This window comes from Alligator sinensis, unplaced genomic scaffold, assembly GCF_000455745.1.
Source record: "Alligator sinensis unplaced genomic scaffold, ASM45574v1 scaffold1143_1, whole genome shotgun sequence".
Lineage (NCBI taxonomy): Eukaryota > Metazoa > Chordata > Crocodylia > Alligatoridae > Alligator > Alligator sinensis.
In genome coordinates, this window is record NW_005842947.1 from 364,459 (window position 1) to 381,696 (window position 17,238).

Genomic DNA, 17,238 nt, shown 5'->3' on the forward strand with positions numbered 1-17,238 from the left:
GAAAAAATGGGGTTTATAATGGATACGATCTCAGGCACATAATTATAGTAGTGCTTGTGTTCCACTATAATACAAATATACACATTACCCACACTTCTTGCTGGGTAACCATGTTACATACTTACAGGAATTCAGTTAAAATTAGAAGCCCCACTTATTCCCCACCCTCCCCATAAAGTCTACAGCTCTATCTACTACTAAAAGTATTACTATTACTACTGCTACCATCAATAATCATAATACATTCAAGATAAGACATAAACTACTAAGACCTGCACAGGAGACACTTACAAATATGCCAGGGCTTAGAAGTACAGCAGCTCAGGGAAAATGACCACCCCTTTGGGCATACACCAATTTTGCACTGGAACACAGATAAAGTCCCATGCTAAACCATGATCTCAGAGCTGAAAGAAAGATCACTTTAAACCCTTCATGAATTGTTCTTGGTTTTGTGCTAAGAGACCATATGAGCTACACAGCCCACACTAGGCATTTGGTGTAGTGTACATGGCTGTGTGTGCCATATAAACTAGAACATGAACACTATTCGGTTGATAATGCCAATATGACTTACTGCTTAAACTGTGCTAACATTGACATGGCTAGATTTGGTTCTCCAGTAGGCATACATTTCAGCGCCTCTCCTGAAAATGATTCAGTTTGGTTAAAAAAAATCTGAATGCAACTAAAGGCTTTCTAGCTTCCAAGCACAGAGGCAACAATTTCAAATTATTATTTTCCTCCAGTGCACATGAATTATTGGCTGACCTGTTGCCATCTTGCAGAAACATGAATGTATTATTCAGCATCTCTGGAAACCGTGAACTAGCAAACTCTGCCACCTAATGCAAATTTAAGCCCAGTAAGTAAAACAAAGAGAAAGAAAGACAATCAGTTGATCTCTCACAGATGTGGATCTCAAGAAGACAAAAAAAGAAAAAGAAAAAGGCACAGGGTTCAGATTTCATTGATAGTTCTCTCAGAAGGGCAGTATTCAGAGGTTCCTGGGGATGACATGTAGAATGACTGTGTTTTCCTTTTTAACCTGGCTCGCTTGTTGGCCAGAGAGAGGCTGCGTCGACTTGAATTGATGATTTCTGAAATAAATTTCTTGCAGTCCACACACACCTCCATAGTGCTCCAGTCCTCCATTAACTCCTTGGGAAACTGTAGCTCTTCGTTTGACTTATCCACAGACTTGGACCTTGAGGGCAACCTGAGAGAGACAGAAGCAGTCCCTTACTTACTACCATTATTTATAGTTAATTACCATTATTTAGAGTTTAGCCCATCTTTGGGTCATAATGGAGACACACTTCCAAAAATGAGAGACTACATAAACGTTGCTGCCCCCTCGTCCATAACCAGGGGAGGGGAAAAATAGCAGAAAGAGGATGCAGATGGGAAGATATCAGTAAGATTACATGGCTATTCACTGAAGGCTAGTGAAAAGTGTGATTTGGCAAAAAGGATTTTCTGATTCTTTAAATGGATGTCTTACTTGGCTATATCATCTGCAAACACCATGGCGGAAGTGATTAACAGAGAGAGGCTTGAACAGATTTTACAGGAGTGTAGTTGATCATCTCAGAAAATACTCTTTTTCCATATTATTTCTGTGAGTGGTTTCAACAACAGCCTGTGTTCAAAATGTTATTCTGTAATCTTGTCAAGGCCAAATTGAAGAAAATTCATGGCTAGAAGCAGAATGAGTTTGATCACTCCATATAGGAAATTTTTTTATTTAGTTACTAATCCCAGGCTGTAAATTTTTCCTTCTAAGAATCTAGCTGTACTAGAAAAAAAACAGAGTATTTTGTAGGTGTCTTGCATGGATGCAGTTGTTCTGGTCTTAGTATAGTTTTCAACCACAATATAGACTGATATTGTTAATATCATGTCAGCTACTTCTATACAGATATATAAAGCTTATATTTCTTGACTGGCAAATGAAAAGGATCAAGCTGAGTGTCTACCTTCTCTTAAAATGAAAGGAAAAGCTTCAATTTTTAACAGATGGAAAATCAAAATTGATAAGGAAAATAATTTATTTTCAGACTTCTACAAGGATACCGCTAAAACTGAATAATTAAAACCAACTATAAAAGCAGACCCAAGTAATTGCATCTCTTTTATTATTAACCTTAGAAGATGATATTATGAAGAACCAAAGTACATGCATCTAAACTTAGGAGGTCTCTCACCTGGGCATACTCCTCAGTGACCGGTGATGGCTGGTAGATGGCTTTTCAGGTCTCATAAAACTTTCTCCTTTCTGCAAGGCAGAAGGTCCAAGAGAAAAGATAGGAAGAGTGGAATATGGCTTTGATGGCAATCGCATCTATTACAGGAACAAGAAAATGAGAATATGACATATCCTTACCAAAGACAGAACTTTTCAGAAAGGGACAAATTGTACATTTCTTAACTTACTTTTTTGCAACATTGGGAACATACAGGCCTGTGTAGAAAAGTAAAAGTATAAATCATTCAACTTGAAAAAATAATACTGAAATAAAATAATGTGGAATGTAAACTTTCAGTATTTACACTGTTTTCTACTAACTGTTCTAAAATCTATACATTTTATTTCTGAAGCTGATTTATTATTCTGTCTTCAATCTGAAGCTGAAGCTTAAACCCAGGAAAAGGCCTGGTCAAGAAATACTGATTACAAACAAAATAGTGAAGAGAAATATAAATTACACCCCCTCCCTCCATTAAATAAAGGCTAGTATATTCTTTAAAAATGATAATGAAAATCAATGACAACTTGGAGCTCTTGATATACTGCCTCTTGCATTATCATTATAAAACCTGCTTATTTTAGAAGTAAACATTCCCTCCACCTGCAGCTGCCACTGCTGCAAACTGAAATGGAAATGGAGTTTCTTAGGATTTCAACATGTCACTGCAAATACCACATTTTTGCATGTATCAGAAACCACCAAATAAGATACACACCTTGTTTTGGGAAGGCAGAATTAAGAAAAAAAAGATTTTTCTGGTCATGGCTAAATTCCAGCTGCATGGAGCACAGTCAGTGTCACCTGCTCTTCCAAAAGCTAGAGACTGAACCAAGTCACAGTCATTGCTGAAATGACAGCAACTTTGGCTAAGCCAATAGCTTGTAGCTGCAGACTCCCCCCTCACTTGCCTCTAGCCAGCAAGGAGCAAGAACCAGGCAGCCATCCCTGTGCCCTGGCATGGAAATCAGCTTCCTCGCTTAAAACATGCATGCCCATTTTAGACGGCTAATTTTTGTGGAAAGGATGCACATGGTATGAGAGTAAACACAATAATAAAGAGTCTGCAGTTGATGATGCAGTTTACATAGATTCCCACTCACTCCTCCCCACATATGTGAGGGCTCTGCAGGGCTAACATATTAGTATCGTTTCTCTCATGTCATTGTAACACCTGAACAACACAGACTATGCAACAGGAAGTAAGCGGAGCCATTTTTACATACTAATTTGTTCACAACTGCACTTTTAAAAACAAAAGAAAACAATGGTGAAACATAAAACCAGTGAGGTTTCCAATGCATGAATCCTAGCATTTCACTATAATACAATACCAGCTGTCAAACACTCACCTCTTACAGAACTGACAGGTATACGACCATGTGAAGAAAGAAAACCTCCTTGTTCGACAACAGAAACAGAGCTAATAAAAACAGAATAGTCCACAAGGTTAGAGTCCACAAGGTGCAATGGGCCAGCACTTTCCTTTAGCATATCTCAGGTTCTTAGACCCCTTGTGTTGTTTTCTATAAATATATCAAGAAGTTAAACACCAGAGAGGGAGAAGATCTATTCACAGAAAAAGACAATGCCAGAGCAGGAACAAAGAGGTACAATTCCGTGATTTCTACTCTTTCAAACACATTTGGACATTTTTAAACAACAGAGAGGAGCTGTGGCCTGGGACACCCGCATTTTATTGGGTTAAGTTTTATGCCTGTTATGCACAAAATCAGATTAAATGATAACAGTCCCTTGTGACCCTTAAATATATGACACATGCCTAACCTTTGAAAAAACAGACTGAAGATGCATTTACTCTTACGTCAACAGGCAGGAGTCAAGGAGAAGGAATGGAGACGTGGTTAATACATATATTTATTTCTGATCTGCACTCTGTCAATTAAAGTACACTGATAGATGGGTTCTTTGTTATCACCCCTCATGAGGTCCCACAATGCATGATTGCCCTGGCACTTTTTGTTTCATCTTAGCTTGCTACTTACAAGCCCCTGCTTCTTATAAGTCATGCCTAAGGTTCAACATCCCATGAGCAAAAGACTAATGCACTTTATTTATCTTTTGAGAACAATGGAAACTTAAAATAATCCTACTTTCTTTAAAATTCAGAATGTAATAAATCAGCCAAGTCAGGGGAAAAGATTCCTTACCAATTTCATTACAAATTAATTAGAAGAATTTACTGACATGGCTGATTGTCTACTTTTCATAAAAAGGCTTTGATCAGTACTCATTCTATATGGAAAACTCTGCAAAGATTGAACGTGTGTCAATTTTTAAACTTCATCTGGTTTCAAAAGCTCCACTTTCTATTATTGGAATGTGACTGACAAGTGTTGCAATGTTTGTTGTAGAGAAGAACATCCATTTTATAGTGGGGGCTCGACACTTGCGTGAATAACTAAGTCTGAGAAGCTGGCACAAAACAATATAGAGCCATTGGCTCTAATCATCTCTGTACACTCTACACACTGGAATGATAGTAGAAGGGAGTGGGGACACTTGACCCCTGAGGTCAGAGACTACATAACGTGCGAATACTCTCCGTGAAGGGGTTATTGTGGAACAACTGAACCAGGCTTACCTTTCCTTTCTTAAGGGCAGTATAGATATCTTTATACTGCTGGTACTTTTCCAACTCTGCCTTCACTAGTACCTGACGGATATGCATGACTTCCTCCACAGTCAGAGCTAGGCATTCCACTGGGTAACAAAATTCCTCCTGTAAGTCAAAAATTGATATTACTATGAAGCCCATATTTTCCAGAATCCAACCTAGAAAGCCAGCCACCTGGTTAGTAACTTCAGAGACAGAAGATTTCACCATTCAAACGGAGTAGCATTGGCTCATCTATGGGCATCACATGAGCTTCAAACCAGCTAGGAGACTGGTTAAATGCAATTCTAATGGTCTGATATCCAGGTTTTATAGCACTGCAAACAAGAGAAATGTTCTCGTTTATTTCTCTGAGCACATACCATCTGATACCTGCATACATTTGCTTGCTTTATTTATTATGAATTTGTTATTATTATTAACCAATTATAATGCGTGTTATAATTTAATAGGGCACAGGGTGATTTACTATACAGTTATAAAAAGACAATGCTTAGAGCTGTTAACCTTGGAAGTGTGTTGTTTATAAAAACAAGCCACTTCTCTGAAATTTTGTGGTGCCCAGAATAGCCAAAGAAAGCAGTTAGTAACCCACTCTAAGAGATTTTTTTTTTATTCAGTGGTACCACACATTGATGATTGTTGATATAATCATAGATTTGAAAATTATGAATGTGTATGGCCTTCCTTTCCACCCTGAATGACAAAAATGGCAATTTAAATTTTCTGAAAATAATGTTAAAATATAAAGCTGGGCAAAATGGTTAATCCAATATTGTGTTTTTACTGACAGAGAACCACTCAGAGGTTCCAAATACTTCCTATTTGAGAAATTTCCATATATATTTAAGTACGTACATTCAACATAATTGCAACATTGAAGATACAGCATCTAATTTTGGCACCATAGAATAAAAAGCATTATTCCAGCCCTCTAGTTGATTACACAGTTCTAACAGAAAGACAGATGCTGCACTAGGAATGCCCATCCCTTTAGGTATTATGCACCTTGTCAGTTAGCCCAGAGGGACTACTGTTGTAAAGTAACAATGCAATGTAATGTTCTTTGAGTAAATACAGGAAAGTTTTGTACTCACCAACACTTTGCTGGCAGTACTGTACATGTAGTTTTGAAATATAATTTAGATAGCAATGTGATCATTCAGATTGGTTATAAAGTAGTATTCAATTTAGGTAGAATTCAAATTCTGTTCTGTCTTTCAATTAGTTAAAAAAAAAGATCTGTGTTGCAGCCCTGGCAAACATTAGCATTTAGGAACCACCACATTTTTAAGAACTGTTCTCTTACCTATCTAGAAAGGAAACACACAGAAACTTCACCCTGCTTAAAAGTACCCACAAACAGCTAAAATTAAGTTAATTTTGGTTTCTTTTAACAGCCAATCTTCCGGTTTGTATCTTCATTGAGGAAGCTTGGGTTTCTGGAAAACCCAAACCATGCCAAATCCAACTGTGATTTGCTCTGAGAGGAGTAAAACTCCACAAGCAAAAAAAAAACCAAACCACCCAAAACAAACCCTTTGCTTGTTAGCAACCTTTCAGCTAACCAGCAGCTGTCAGTATTGCATTCTAGATCCTTTCCATAAAAATAGCACTGATACACAGCATACAGACTTTGGGGAGGAAGTAGATGGGCAAATGTTGGGCAGAAAATGTCAGTCGGAGACTTATTTTCTACAGTGTGAGATATTAAGGTGGTGTTTGGAGTAAACAGGGCTGAATGCTTTTAGTCGACCACAATTTTCAATTTTTAAAAAGCTATTTCTTAACTGGAATCCCTTCCCCACTCCAAAAATGTACTTGGCATCAGATTTAGTTCTTTCTGAGGGCAACAAAATCTTTTTTATGATGTTTTTAAAGATCACTTTTTCACATTTGACGACACATGATAAATATATGACATGATGCATTTTTAAAGCCCTAGTAAAGACTCATTTAATTTGTGAATGTGCTATTTCATTGAAGATCTGTAAGTCTAGTACTTTGGGTAGCAGGAAAATGATTTGGATCTGTTCTTCCAACAATAAAAAAAAAATCCTTAAGCCAAGTGTGAATAGCTACCAGGCAAAAAATAAAATTGCTAACATTTTTAAATGCTAATGTTTTAATTTGAGAGGTTAAACAAGGACAACAAAACTTTAATGCAACATTAAACAAAAGTTAATTTTCAGGCTGATTCTGCAGAATATTTGATTATTTTTCTTCTCAAAAGAATATTTAGTTTCAACCTAACTTCCAAAGTCTTGAAATTAAATGAATAGATATTAAACTAAGCACTGACTAAAGTTCACCAAAATAACAACTTTTAGAGTTGCAGCTCAAACTCAGAATTTACATGGATGCTGTACGTCCTATGTCCCCTGTAATACTGCTGCACAATAGATTATGTTAAGGACAGAATGTGACTTCTGAATTTCCTTGTTTTTCTGGGTTTGTACCCATTTTAATTTTAAAGTCTTATTATTAAAAGAGAAAAAAGTCACAATAAAATAATACTTTTTTGTCCATTAATCTGTTAAGGATTTATTTGCCATTTATTGAACACGTAGTCACAGCACACACCAAAATGCATGGTTGTGGATAAATTTATATTTAGAACAATACACCGTCTTAATTATATAGCCATAATATGAAATAAGTGCTTTGCAGATCATTCTTCGTATGCATTCATCTAAATAACTCATTATGAACATCTATTAGTAGTATCTGTTTCCATACCAGTATATTCATTATACCACATGTATTGTAAAACTTATCACCACTTATGCAGATAAGTTGCAACAGTTAAGTATTGAATGATCAAGTGCTGGATGAAACCCATATTTATGCAACTCAGGTTAAACATTTTTAAATTCTTGACACTTAATATAAAACAGCTTCAGTTTGCAAAACCTGGCTGGATCTCTCTAAACTAACTTCTCTTTTGCAGTGGGTTTCTAATTTCATTTTCTGGTTGAGGCCATACATGAGAGGAAAAATATACCAAATTTCAGATCTTTAAATTTCAGAAACCAAATTTTTAAAAAGATCCAATTCATATTCAATTAAAAATGGTTGCAGAGAAGCTCCTGTTTTCTTCTGAAGTGGTTGGTTCATTTACCCTGGAAAAGACTAGCACTAATAATATTGAAAGTTCTGTTGTTTACAAAGGCTTTAAAAGCATTAAAAGACCAAAACCATTTTTTCAAGTAACATTATGTTTACAAATGGCATTGTGTTCTGTAATACAACATATCCTGTTAAGGCAACAACATCTTAATCATTTCACCTTAGTTCAAGGATCATAATACCAATAGTTTTACTTGCTTAGGTTTCAGGATCTTTATAAACTGTGCCTTTAAGAATTGTCTTACTGACAGTCTTGTGATGTTGCATTTTTAGTTTGCTGTCCTTTCACAACTGATTATTTTTCCCCCATAAGTAACTGAAGCATGTAGATAGACATAAGTATCCTACAAACACTGAAATCAATTCTAAAGTCAAATCAATCAGGACTACTGTTGCAACCTAAACTGTTAATTCTTGCACAGCTTAGGAAGTGCTCCCCTTATGGGGAACTAGCTTGTAAAGATTTCCAAAGCCAGCAGAAAGAGGCAAACCTTTGCGGGTTTCCACCTGCTGGTAAAAGCTCTCTCACAGAGATAATACATAGCCCCTGCCACCCCAAACATGGCTGCTTCAAAAGGATGAGAGTTGAACAAAGAAGCTGTTTGTATGGTTGAAAAAAGTGGCCTGAAAGTCGTCCTTGGAAAGAGACTGGTTATCCTAGGAACCTGAACAATAGATATAGGAAGCAGAAAAAGGAACGCGAAATAAAAATGACAATGTTAGCAGGGATTCTGGCTAATGAAAATAAGAAAAACCAAAAACACTAACATGCATATCTCAGTACACTGGCTGCATCTTATTGCGTAGGTACAAAGCTGAGTAACATCAATAAGCATGCCATAACATTAATTCTCAGAAAAGTAGTGAATGATGTAACCAGTTTTTCCGAGTTTGTTTCTCCTCCCCACCCAACCAACTTCAGCACTAATTCCTTCAAGGTGTTTGAAAGGTCAGTTCACAAAAACACCGTATGCAAAACAGTTGCTTGCTAATCCTGTTAAAAAGCTCCAGAAATGGCCTGCCTGCTTTCACTGACACTGAGGTCTAGTTACTGATGAGCTCTTTCACCTTCAAGGGGAACTGCAGTCACTGGAACAGATGATAAGAAATGAAACTCCATCAATCCTGGAGGAAGGGATGAAGAAGTGTGAAGTCAAATAAAAAGTCAAACATAAAACTCCTGCAGCTTTCATAAGCAGGAGTTTTATGTCAGGGTGGAGTGGCTAGCTAATTTACAGTCAGTACCAAAACACTGTATTGAACTAAACAAAAAACCTTCTTCTGAATAACTGTGCACACCATGAGGGAAAAACTGCTAAGATTAACAAATAAATTCATCAGCAGCTAAGGAAAAAAGTGTCAGTAAAAGATCATTACCACCATTTTTTTTCCTACACAAAAATGTTGCTAGCAAGTGGGCTGGGGGAGGACCAGCTCCTAAGAGGTAAAGAAAATAAACAAAAAAACAAAAAACAAATCATCCTTGCATGTTCTGAATATTTTTTAAGCCACACACTTTGGACTCCTTCAGATATTTTCCTGCTTTTGCTCAATTCTACCTCTGTGTAAGCCAATTAGAATTTGACTGTATTGGTTTTATTATACACTCTCTCCTTTATAAACAGTGCCTTACAGATGCCAAATATCAACAAATAGTTTCACAGCAGGAAAACACATTTTTGTCAAGAACCTGATCAAGCTGACTAAAATAAGGACCTTATATGTGAGTTTTTTAAGTTGCAAGGGCTTTCAAGCACTGTCTTGTTTAGAAGATATTGGCAAGTTGCATGGAATCAGTATCATAATCTAACTCGGGGGTCGGCCACATTTTTGGGCAGGGTACCAAAAATACCCACAACCTCAACTTGTAAAATGTTGGCGTGCCAGGGGCAGATGGCTGGGAAGCACGAGGGGCCCAATCCTTGTTGTGGTAGTGTAGCCCTGGCCCCTTCCCCACTGTTCACTCCAAGGTGCACATGCCCAGCAAAATGCCTTCGCATGCTACACTGGCACCCATGCTGGGGGTTGCCTACCCGTGATCTAACTTGTTCAGATATCTGAAAAGTGTAAAACAGTCAACACCTCGAGGTAGGACATATTGCTTTTTCCCCTTTTAATGATGGGCCTGTGAAAGCCTATAGTTCCCCAAGTAAAAACATCTCCTGATCCAGAGTGACGGCCAAAATCCTCTTTTCACTGCTTGTGTCCCAAGCAGCCCTGAGGGAAACCCTCCTCTCAAGTCACTCCTTAAGCTAACACTTGGGCAAAGAATTCTAGCTGTGCTGCACGCTCCTTAAGCTACGAGCGGGGACTCCAGAACGCCATTCACATAAATTGTAGTCAGGGTAGAAGTGTGGTAAAGAGAGCCAATTTATTCCTTGCAGAGAAGTGGGTGAACCTTCCTCAGTATATTTGAAGACTACATAATTACTACACTTCAACCTTCTCACCTTGATGGATTTGCACTACAGTCAGTCACTCTCTCTCGGGCCAAAGAAAAATAACATGGAGTCCCTTCAAAGCCCATTAGTGGCACTTAAGTAAGAGCAAGGACTGGCAGGTACTCCCTCCCTTTTAGAACGGGAACGCTTCTGTAAATCTACCATATGCTAAAACTTCAAAGCAGCACGCTGAGTCCCTGGTGATAAGGAAAATAAGAGACTAGGAACACAACCTGGGCATCTGACACAAAGTGGCAAAGCTCTATTCATCATGCCAGGACAAAGAGCCAACTTTTCATCTGCTGTGCCATTTATGCTCTGCTGGAAAACAGTTCTCAATTAAATTTATTTGTTCAAATGCACTGCACTTTCTTCTCAAGTAGCAAAGCAGTTTTTGCCTTAGTGAGTCCAACAATACAATGTGGTCACAACTGATATAGATGCCTGACATCTTTTACATACAGAAATTTTAACTGTATTAGTTGTTAACATGGGAGGAAGAGAAACCCGCTCCATGTGTTTACACATGAATGACAATACTCCAATAATAAGAACATAGATTGACTGCTTTGAAATTGCCTCATTTCAAATGAAATATCTGTCAATTATAAGGTAAGTTAGTTTCTTTACCATGCTGAAATTAAAAAACAAAATAATGGGCCTCAGTCACAAAGCTCAAATCAGAAGCCAAATCTCTTTGAAGTCCTGAGGTATCTGAACCCAGGAGGTTTGGTTTAATATTTTAGAGAAAGTTCAAATTCTGAATTCCCCTAAAACTCCCCCAATGTGTAAAACTGGGTTTGTAACTGGGATCTTGCTTTGGATCCAGCTCTAATAACACTGTAGCCAAGTTTTAATTCTATATAAACTACTAGAAAATGTCTCTCTCTTATCGCAACTATAGCTTCTCACTATAGCCAACATTCAAAGATAACTCTGTACTACTTACAAGTGACCTTGAGCTCTGTTTCGAAGGTGGCAGGAATTGTCTCACATTAGTTGGAGTTTCCTTTTCAATTGAATGTCGTCTCTGAGGAGGTTGCCGCCTCTCTGGCTGAGGTGTAGACGATATTGGCAAGAACTTCGGAGGCACTAAAGATTCAACCACCATAAGTTACCTCTAATGAAAAAACTATGAAATACTATTGTTCAGCAATGATAATAGCCATAGTTTTGGTGGAAAAAAAAATGGTTAGATGTCACAAACATTTGCCAAAACAACAGAGTATCTCTGTGCAGCTGTCAATGGCCAAAATTTTTAACCTATCTGAAATAAGCACACTCACAAAAAAGGGGTTTCTTACTCTAGAAACAGCCTTATCAATTAACACCAACCTGTTCCATCTTTTTGCAAAAGACATTCAGGCAAAGTTCATATGACAGAAAACAACAGGAGGCAGGAGAGCGAAACAGCTTAGCCTCGTTTTATTTAAACATGATTGTCTAGATACTGAGCACTTACTCCTCCTGCTCTCTTGAGAAGCATCTTCCAATTGTGTGGGAGACGCGCTGCTGCTGCTTGTTGATTTGTGCATAGATTCCTCCTGGGAGCAAAAAAAATTGGAAGGGTTAGAATTCCTCATACTCAGTCTCTCTCTCTTACCCCTACATGCAAAACTAATGTCAGTGGTATATCACATCATTAAACCACTTGTCTTCTAAGACAATTCAAGAAAAATGTTGAAGTTAGGCAGTCTTGTGTAAGCATCTTTTTCAAGATATATTTTTTGCTGGTAATTGGAATATATGGTGCACAGCTCAAGAGCTCAATATATTCAACTGCATTATAAAGACCAAGAATAGAACCTAAGTGAGTGTTGTAATCTGCCTTTTCCTTAAGTAACTGCTCTGGATACTGAGGGCCTAGCAGATATTTTCAAGCACAGTGCCAAATTAATTCAAGTTTATTATTTCATACTGGCAAGAAACAAGCACGTGGCATTTTCTGGTCTCCAAAGAAATGAAGCATGACCCTAAGACAATATATGACTCAGTAAAGACAAATTAATCTAATCACTTATCTTTACTGCACTGTTCTCTAATCTCTAATTCTCATGCATTTCTCCTTCCTTCTGTGCTTAAAGACATTTCATTCATTAGGTTAAGTATGTTCTCACCACAGCAACCAAGCACTAGCAAGTGGTGGGAGATGAATGAGAGTGAAATAGGCTTTGACTAACATCTTTCAGTTAATGGGTGTCTGGAGAGTTGTGCTTCCTGATGAATTATTAGCTTTACAAACTGCCCTTACCTATAACCTGTTATTTAAATACTCAATACAAAGAACTTATAGGATATTACTGGTGCTTCCAGAGAGCAAATAGGGTTGAAGAAATGGTTGTGAACCCTGTTCAGGCTTAAGATAAATGCTCTTAGTAAAGAAGGCTTGATATTACAAATGTCTGTAGAAAGAACATAGGGTTGAAGAAAAGGTTGGGGACATCGTTTAGTTCTAAGACAAATGCTCTTGGCAAAGGAGGCTTGTACGCAGTTACCGTTTATACTCTTGGGTTTACAAGTCAAACAAAGTGACTCAGTCAGAAAACAAGCAAGCAACTGAGGCTCCCTTCCAGGGACAGACTTAAAGTCACATGAATCTCAAGCAGGCAAGTCTGTAGTGACTGAAACAATACCTCCTCTAGTTATGGAAAATCAGAAGGGAAAGTTGTTAGAAATATCACATGAACAAAAGGCGCCACAGGCCAGGAGGCGTCACAAATTATGATCAGGTGATCTTCTATGCAATAACCAAGAAAAGGTCACAGCAAAAATTTCAAAAGAGTTGCATGAAAACTTAAAAGCTATCTGAAAACATTCAGCAGATTGAAAGGAGGGTTCCCAGACACTCCACCACAGCCAATTAGTGTAAACTTCGTGAAAAAGAAGAATTGCTGTTCAAACTGCAATGGTGAACTTTTACCTTTCTGAAAATTAAAACTTCTTATGAGGCAAAAGGTACCAAGACTAGTATATAGTCACAAAGATGACTATTTATTTTGTCCATAAGCAGAGGAAATAAGTAGCTAAAATATTAAGATAAAGACATTTTTTTAAATCTGCCAGTACGCTTTTTTATTTAATTTTGAATAATTGATGCCACTCTCCACTCAATCTGTAAAAGCAGAGGGGTGCAAGAGCCTGTGGTTCAGGCTGGAAGAAAAGCAGCTGAGGGAGACCTGGCTCTGTGGCATGGGACCCCCCCATAGGAGTGTGGACAAAAAAAATTAAAGAAATGTAAGCCATGACCCTCTCCCCGTTCCTCCTTTCTCGCAGAAATGTCATTCTAAGCAGGTGAAAACATATGTGCTTATTTGTGCTGAAAAGTTTGACTTTTGTCTTCTGGGGTTTTGTTCTCTGAGCTTTTGTTCTCCTTTTTCTCTGCCTTTTTATTTTGCCATTGAAAATTTGTCACTGGAGGAGTCTAGGGAGGGAAAAATAAATGGTAACACTGAAAATAGCAACAGGACTACTTTTATTTTTGTAAAGAAGGAAAAATTGCAAACCATGAACATTTCTAATTATATCTTCCCGTTGAAAAAAACTTCTGACGTTTGTTGTTGAAAAACACCTCTTAAAAATTTAGACGATTTCTTATTCTACTGGTAAGTGTGGGATTTAGTCAGATGCTGCCTTACCCCAACTGGCCAGGCCATGGGTGGCCAATCTTTGGTACATGTGCTGAAAGTGGCACAGGCAGCCTGTGTGTGGGGTACATGGCAGATTAGGGGCAGGCAGCACAGCAAGAGATAATACAGGAAGCAGCAAGCAGAGCACCAGATCAGCAGCGGGGAAGAAAGCAGAGCAGATCGGGCAGCAGAAGGGGACTGCAGTGGCACCAAGGAGGGTAAAGGACTTAATTTGTGCTAGGCCTGCCAAAAAGGCTAGCCCCCACTGGACTAGGCTATGCAGTAGACAGATGTCCTCATCCTCTTGTCCATTGGCATTAGTGGGAATTTTGCTACTGACTACTATAGAATTGAATGGCCCAGAACGGTCTACTGTAATTTGTGTTGCTTCCCACTTCGTGGAATTGCTGCTCTTTCCACAAAGTGGGAAGCTGGGGGCAGCTCTGACCAAGCAACCACCTATCCAGGTACCACAGAAAAGTAGGATGAAAGTGGTGGAGAACAACACTATGAAAATGAGATTTCCATCTACTGCCTCTGGCAGACCCCTCAGGATTCAACTTCTTTAAGTAGTAGAAATGAATGGATTTGCAGCTGCTTCAGTGGTGGGATGGACTCTGCTCAGAAGCAACAGACGTCAAACATGACTAACCTGCTTCGGGAAGAACGAGAGCTATGGATATAGTTATGTTACAAATGCCAAGTCTGCTTAGGTAAAAATATCTCATGTTCATATTTTAAATTACTTTACTCCCTGTAAGCCTCATGTGCAATGAGTATATGAACTATTTTGTTGCCCTGTGATCACTAGAGAGAGTTGTAGGCTCTCAAATAAATATTAGCAAATCAGGTACAGTAATTATTAGTAAATCTTAAGAGAAATTTACATATACTAGTATTGTGCTGTTGATTTTTAATGTAGACAGAGGCGAGACCAGAATCTTTGATGACACTTCTGGACACATTTGGATCTAGAGCCAAGTAACCACAGCCTCATATCTACTCAGAAAGCCCTATCTACGTTAACATTTTTAGGGGCTCTACGTTAACGCCTGTGTTGTCTACACACACCCTTAGAGGCATGACCCCAGGGGTCATCTGAAGGTATCACTGCTACTGTCATCAGGTAAACTCATGTGTGTTGTCCATTAGGAGATTATTTCTATAGTTCTTTAAAATACAAAGGGTAGGAGAGTATGGCTCTCCTAAATCTCCTACTCAGACTGTGACTCGTATTACAATAACGAATTAGAAGAGAACAGGCATGCTTGTTTGGTATTCAGCCTTGCAAGCAACTGGGCAGGGAGGGAGCTGCAAACCTCCAGCTGTTTAGATGTACAGGGGAAGGTAATTGCCTAGTGAGGAGGGAGGAGAAGCTTACAAAACAAACTCCTCCATAGTACAAAGGGAAAGCCTTGTGACTGAGGCACCACTCATCCTCTGTTCTGCTGGGGTGGGACAGCTACATGCCACCTCTTATTTATGGAGGAATGTAGTTATAATTAAACTCCTAATGAGTAATTCTAAAGAGACTAGCAATTCACTCCCTGTGCAGTTGTAAGCATGGAAGTGTCTGAGTCATTCATAGGCCATTAGAATACTGCATCCGCCCCTAGTTATATATACCACAAATTAGGTCAGCAAAGAAATATATTTCAGCATCTCACTTCTCCTTTATCCTCTACAGCAGTGGGGGCCATCCTTTTTGACAGACATAACACAAATTAACTCCACACCTTCCAAGTGCCACTTTGATCCCTTTCCTTTACCCAATCTCATTTTCAACTTTCTGTTCCATGACCAACTCGCTGCTGCTTTCTGCTTCCTTCCCTATTCTCCCTGCCTGATCTGATGCTCTGCTTTCTGCTCCCTGTTCTGCCAGTGTACTGTCTCTCCCCTCCCCAATCTGCCTCATGCTACACACACAGGCTGCCTGTATCACTTGTGATACCAATGCCACAGGTTGGCCACCCTTGTTCTACAGCATTCTTCAACTTTTCTGTCAGTTTAATAACTTCCTTTTGAACTTTCCAATTAATTAATCTTTTTTATTATTTTAACACTGAACATAGCATTACACCAAGGCACAGCCACTACAGTAACAAAGCAGCCCAATTACCTTGGTTGTTTCACAATCTACTTCTGGTCATTCAAACCCACATAGCACTTTTTTTCTTTTTTGCAATTGCATTGCATGGACAACTTACTTCCTATTTATCTTCTGCTGTATCCCTCAGAGCCTTCTCTAAATGACACTCCTGCACAAAGCGAATTCCCCAGCATATACTTGAGCGTTTGATTATTCGTGCCTACAAGAATCAGTTTACATGCATCTTTACCAAATCTCTTTTTATTGATTTAAGCTCATTTCTCCAAGTCAAATATGATATATTAGCTTGGGAGGAAATGCAGCAAACTGCAAGCTGGGAGACCATGAATTCTAGTCCTGGCTCTTTCACTTACTGCTGCCATTACTTATCTCACAATGTCTTTTTTATTAACAAGATCTCATGCACTTACTATTGTTCACTCATTTATAGAAAGATGAGAAGTTATACTTCAGGCCAAGCTGGAAATAGAGCCCAAGTCTCGTCCATTTGGTTGCACTCTTTCAACATGAACATGTCAAATTATCACTTATATAACTCCCACAAATATAAAGAGATCCTGTCACCCTCTAAAAGCTAGACCAAAAAAAGAGGTTTATAACAGCTTGACTGAGGCTGCCTTCAGACTAACAGACCTGGTTCTTTAGTATAAGTGATAAGAAACTCATACTTTTACATCCAAACACAGGTACCAGATGACCCACAACACAGTTACATGCAGTTATGCTTCCTTAACCTCAGCAACACACTGTGGTCCCAAAACAGGTGTAAAAATTAAGGATTCATCACTCTACTGCTGCCACACAAATGGCTGTGTAACCTGCCTTGCAAATCTTTCCAGGTTGATCCCCATAGTAGGTACTAGTGCATTTTCTTTACAAAATACTTGTACAACTTAAGTGAAAAATCTGTACTGATGATTTGTAGTTTGTGGGTCCAGACCCTGCTGATGACATATTTAGAAATGAATTTGGATGTTGTGGTAATACTTGGCTCATTGTTCCCTTTTTAGCATTAGTATTTGGTCAGTGGGAGGTATCTTATTAA

At 38.4% G+C, this 17,238-nt stretch overlaps 1 protein-coding gene across 2 annotated transcripts in view; it reads right to left on the reverse strand.

Annotated features, from left to right (window-relative positions):
* Positions 1 to 6: 6 nt before the first annotated feature.
* The window catches only part of SPIRE1 (spire type actin nucleation factor 1), a 165,687-nt gene continuing 148,455 nt past the window's right edge, over positions 7 to 17,238 (reverse strand). For both annotated transcript variants that reach the window (XM_025192598.1, XM_025192599.1), the window contains exons 9-16: positions 11,920 to 12,001; positions 11,407 to 11,549; positions 8,508 to 8,681; positions 4,855 to 4,992; positions 3,602 to 3,672; positions 2,437 to 2,464; positions 2,208 to 2,344; positions 7 to 1,219 (exon numbers count right to left, since the gene is read on the reverse strand). In XM_025192598.1, coding sequence (XP_025048383.1) covers positions 961 to 1,219; positions 2,208 to 2,344; positions 2,437 to 2,464; positions 3,602 to 3,672; positions 4,855 to 4,992; positions 8,508 to 8,681; positions 11,407 to 11,549; positions 11,920 to 12,001 — 1,032 coding nt within the window. In that variant the 3' untranslated portion in view covers positions 7 to 960. The remainder of the gene's footprint in view (positions 1,220 to 2,207; positions 2,345 to 2,436; positions 2,465 to 3,601; positions 3,673 to 4,854; positions 4,993 to 8,507; positions 8,682 to 11,406; positions 11,550 to 11,919; positions 12,002 to 17,238) is intronic.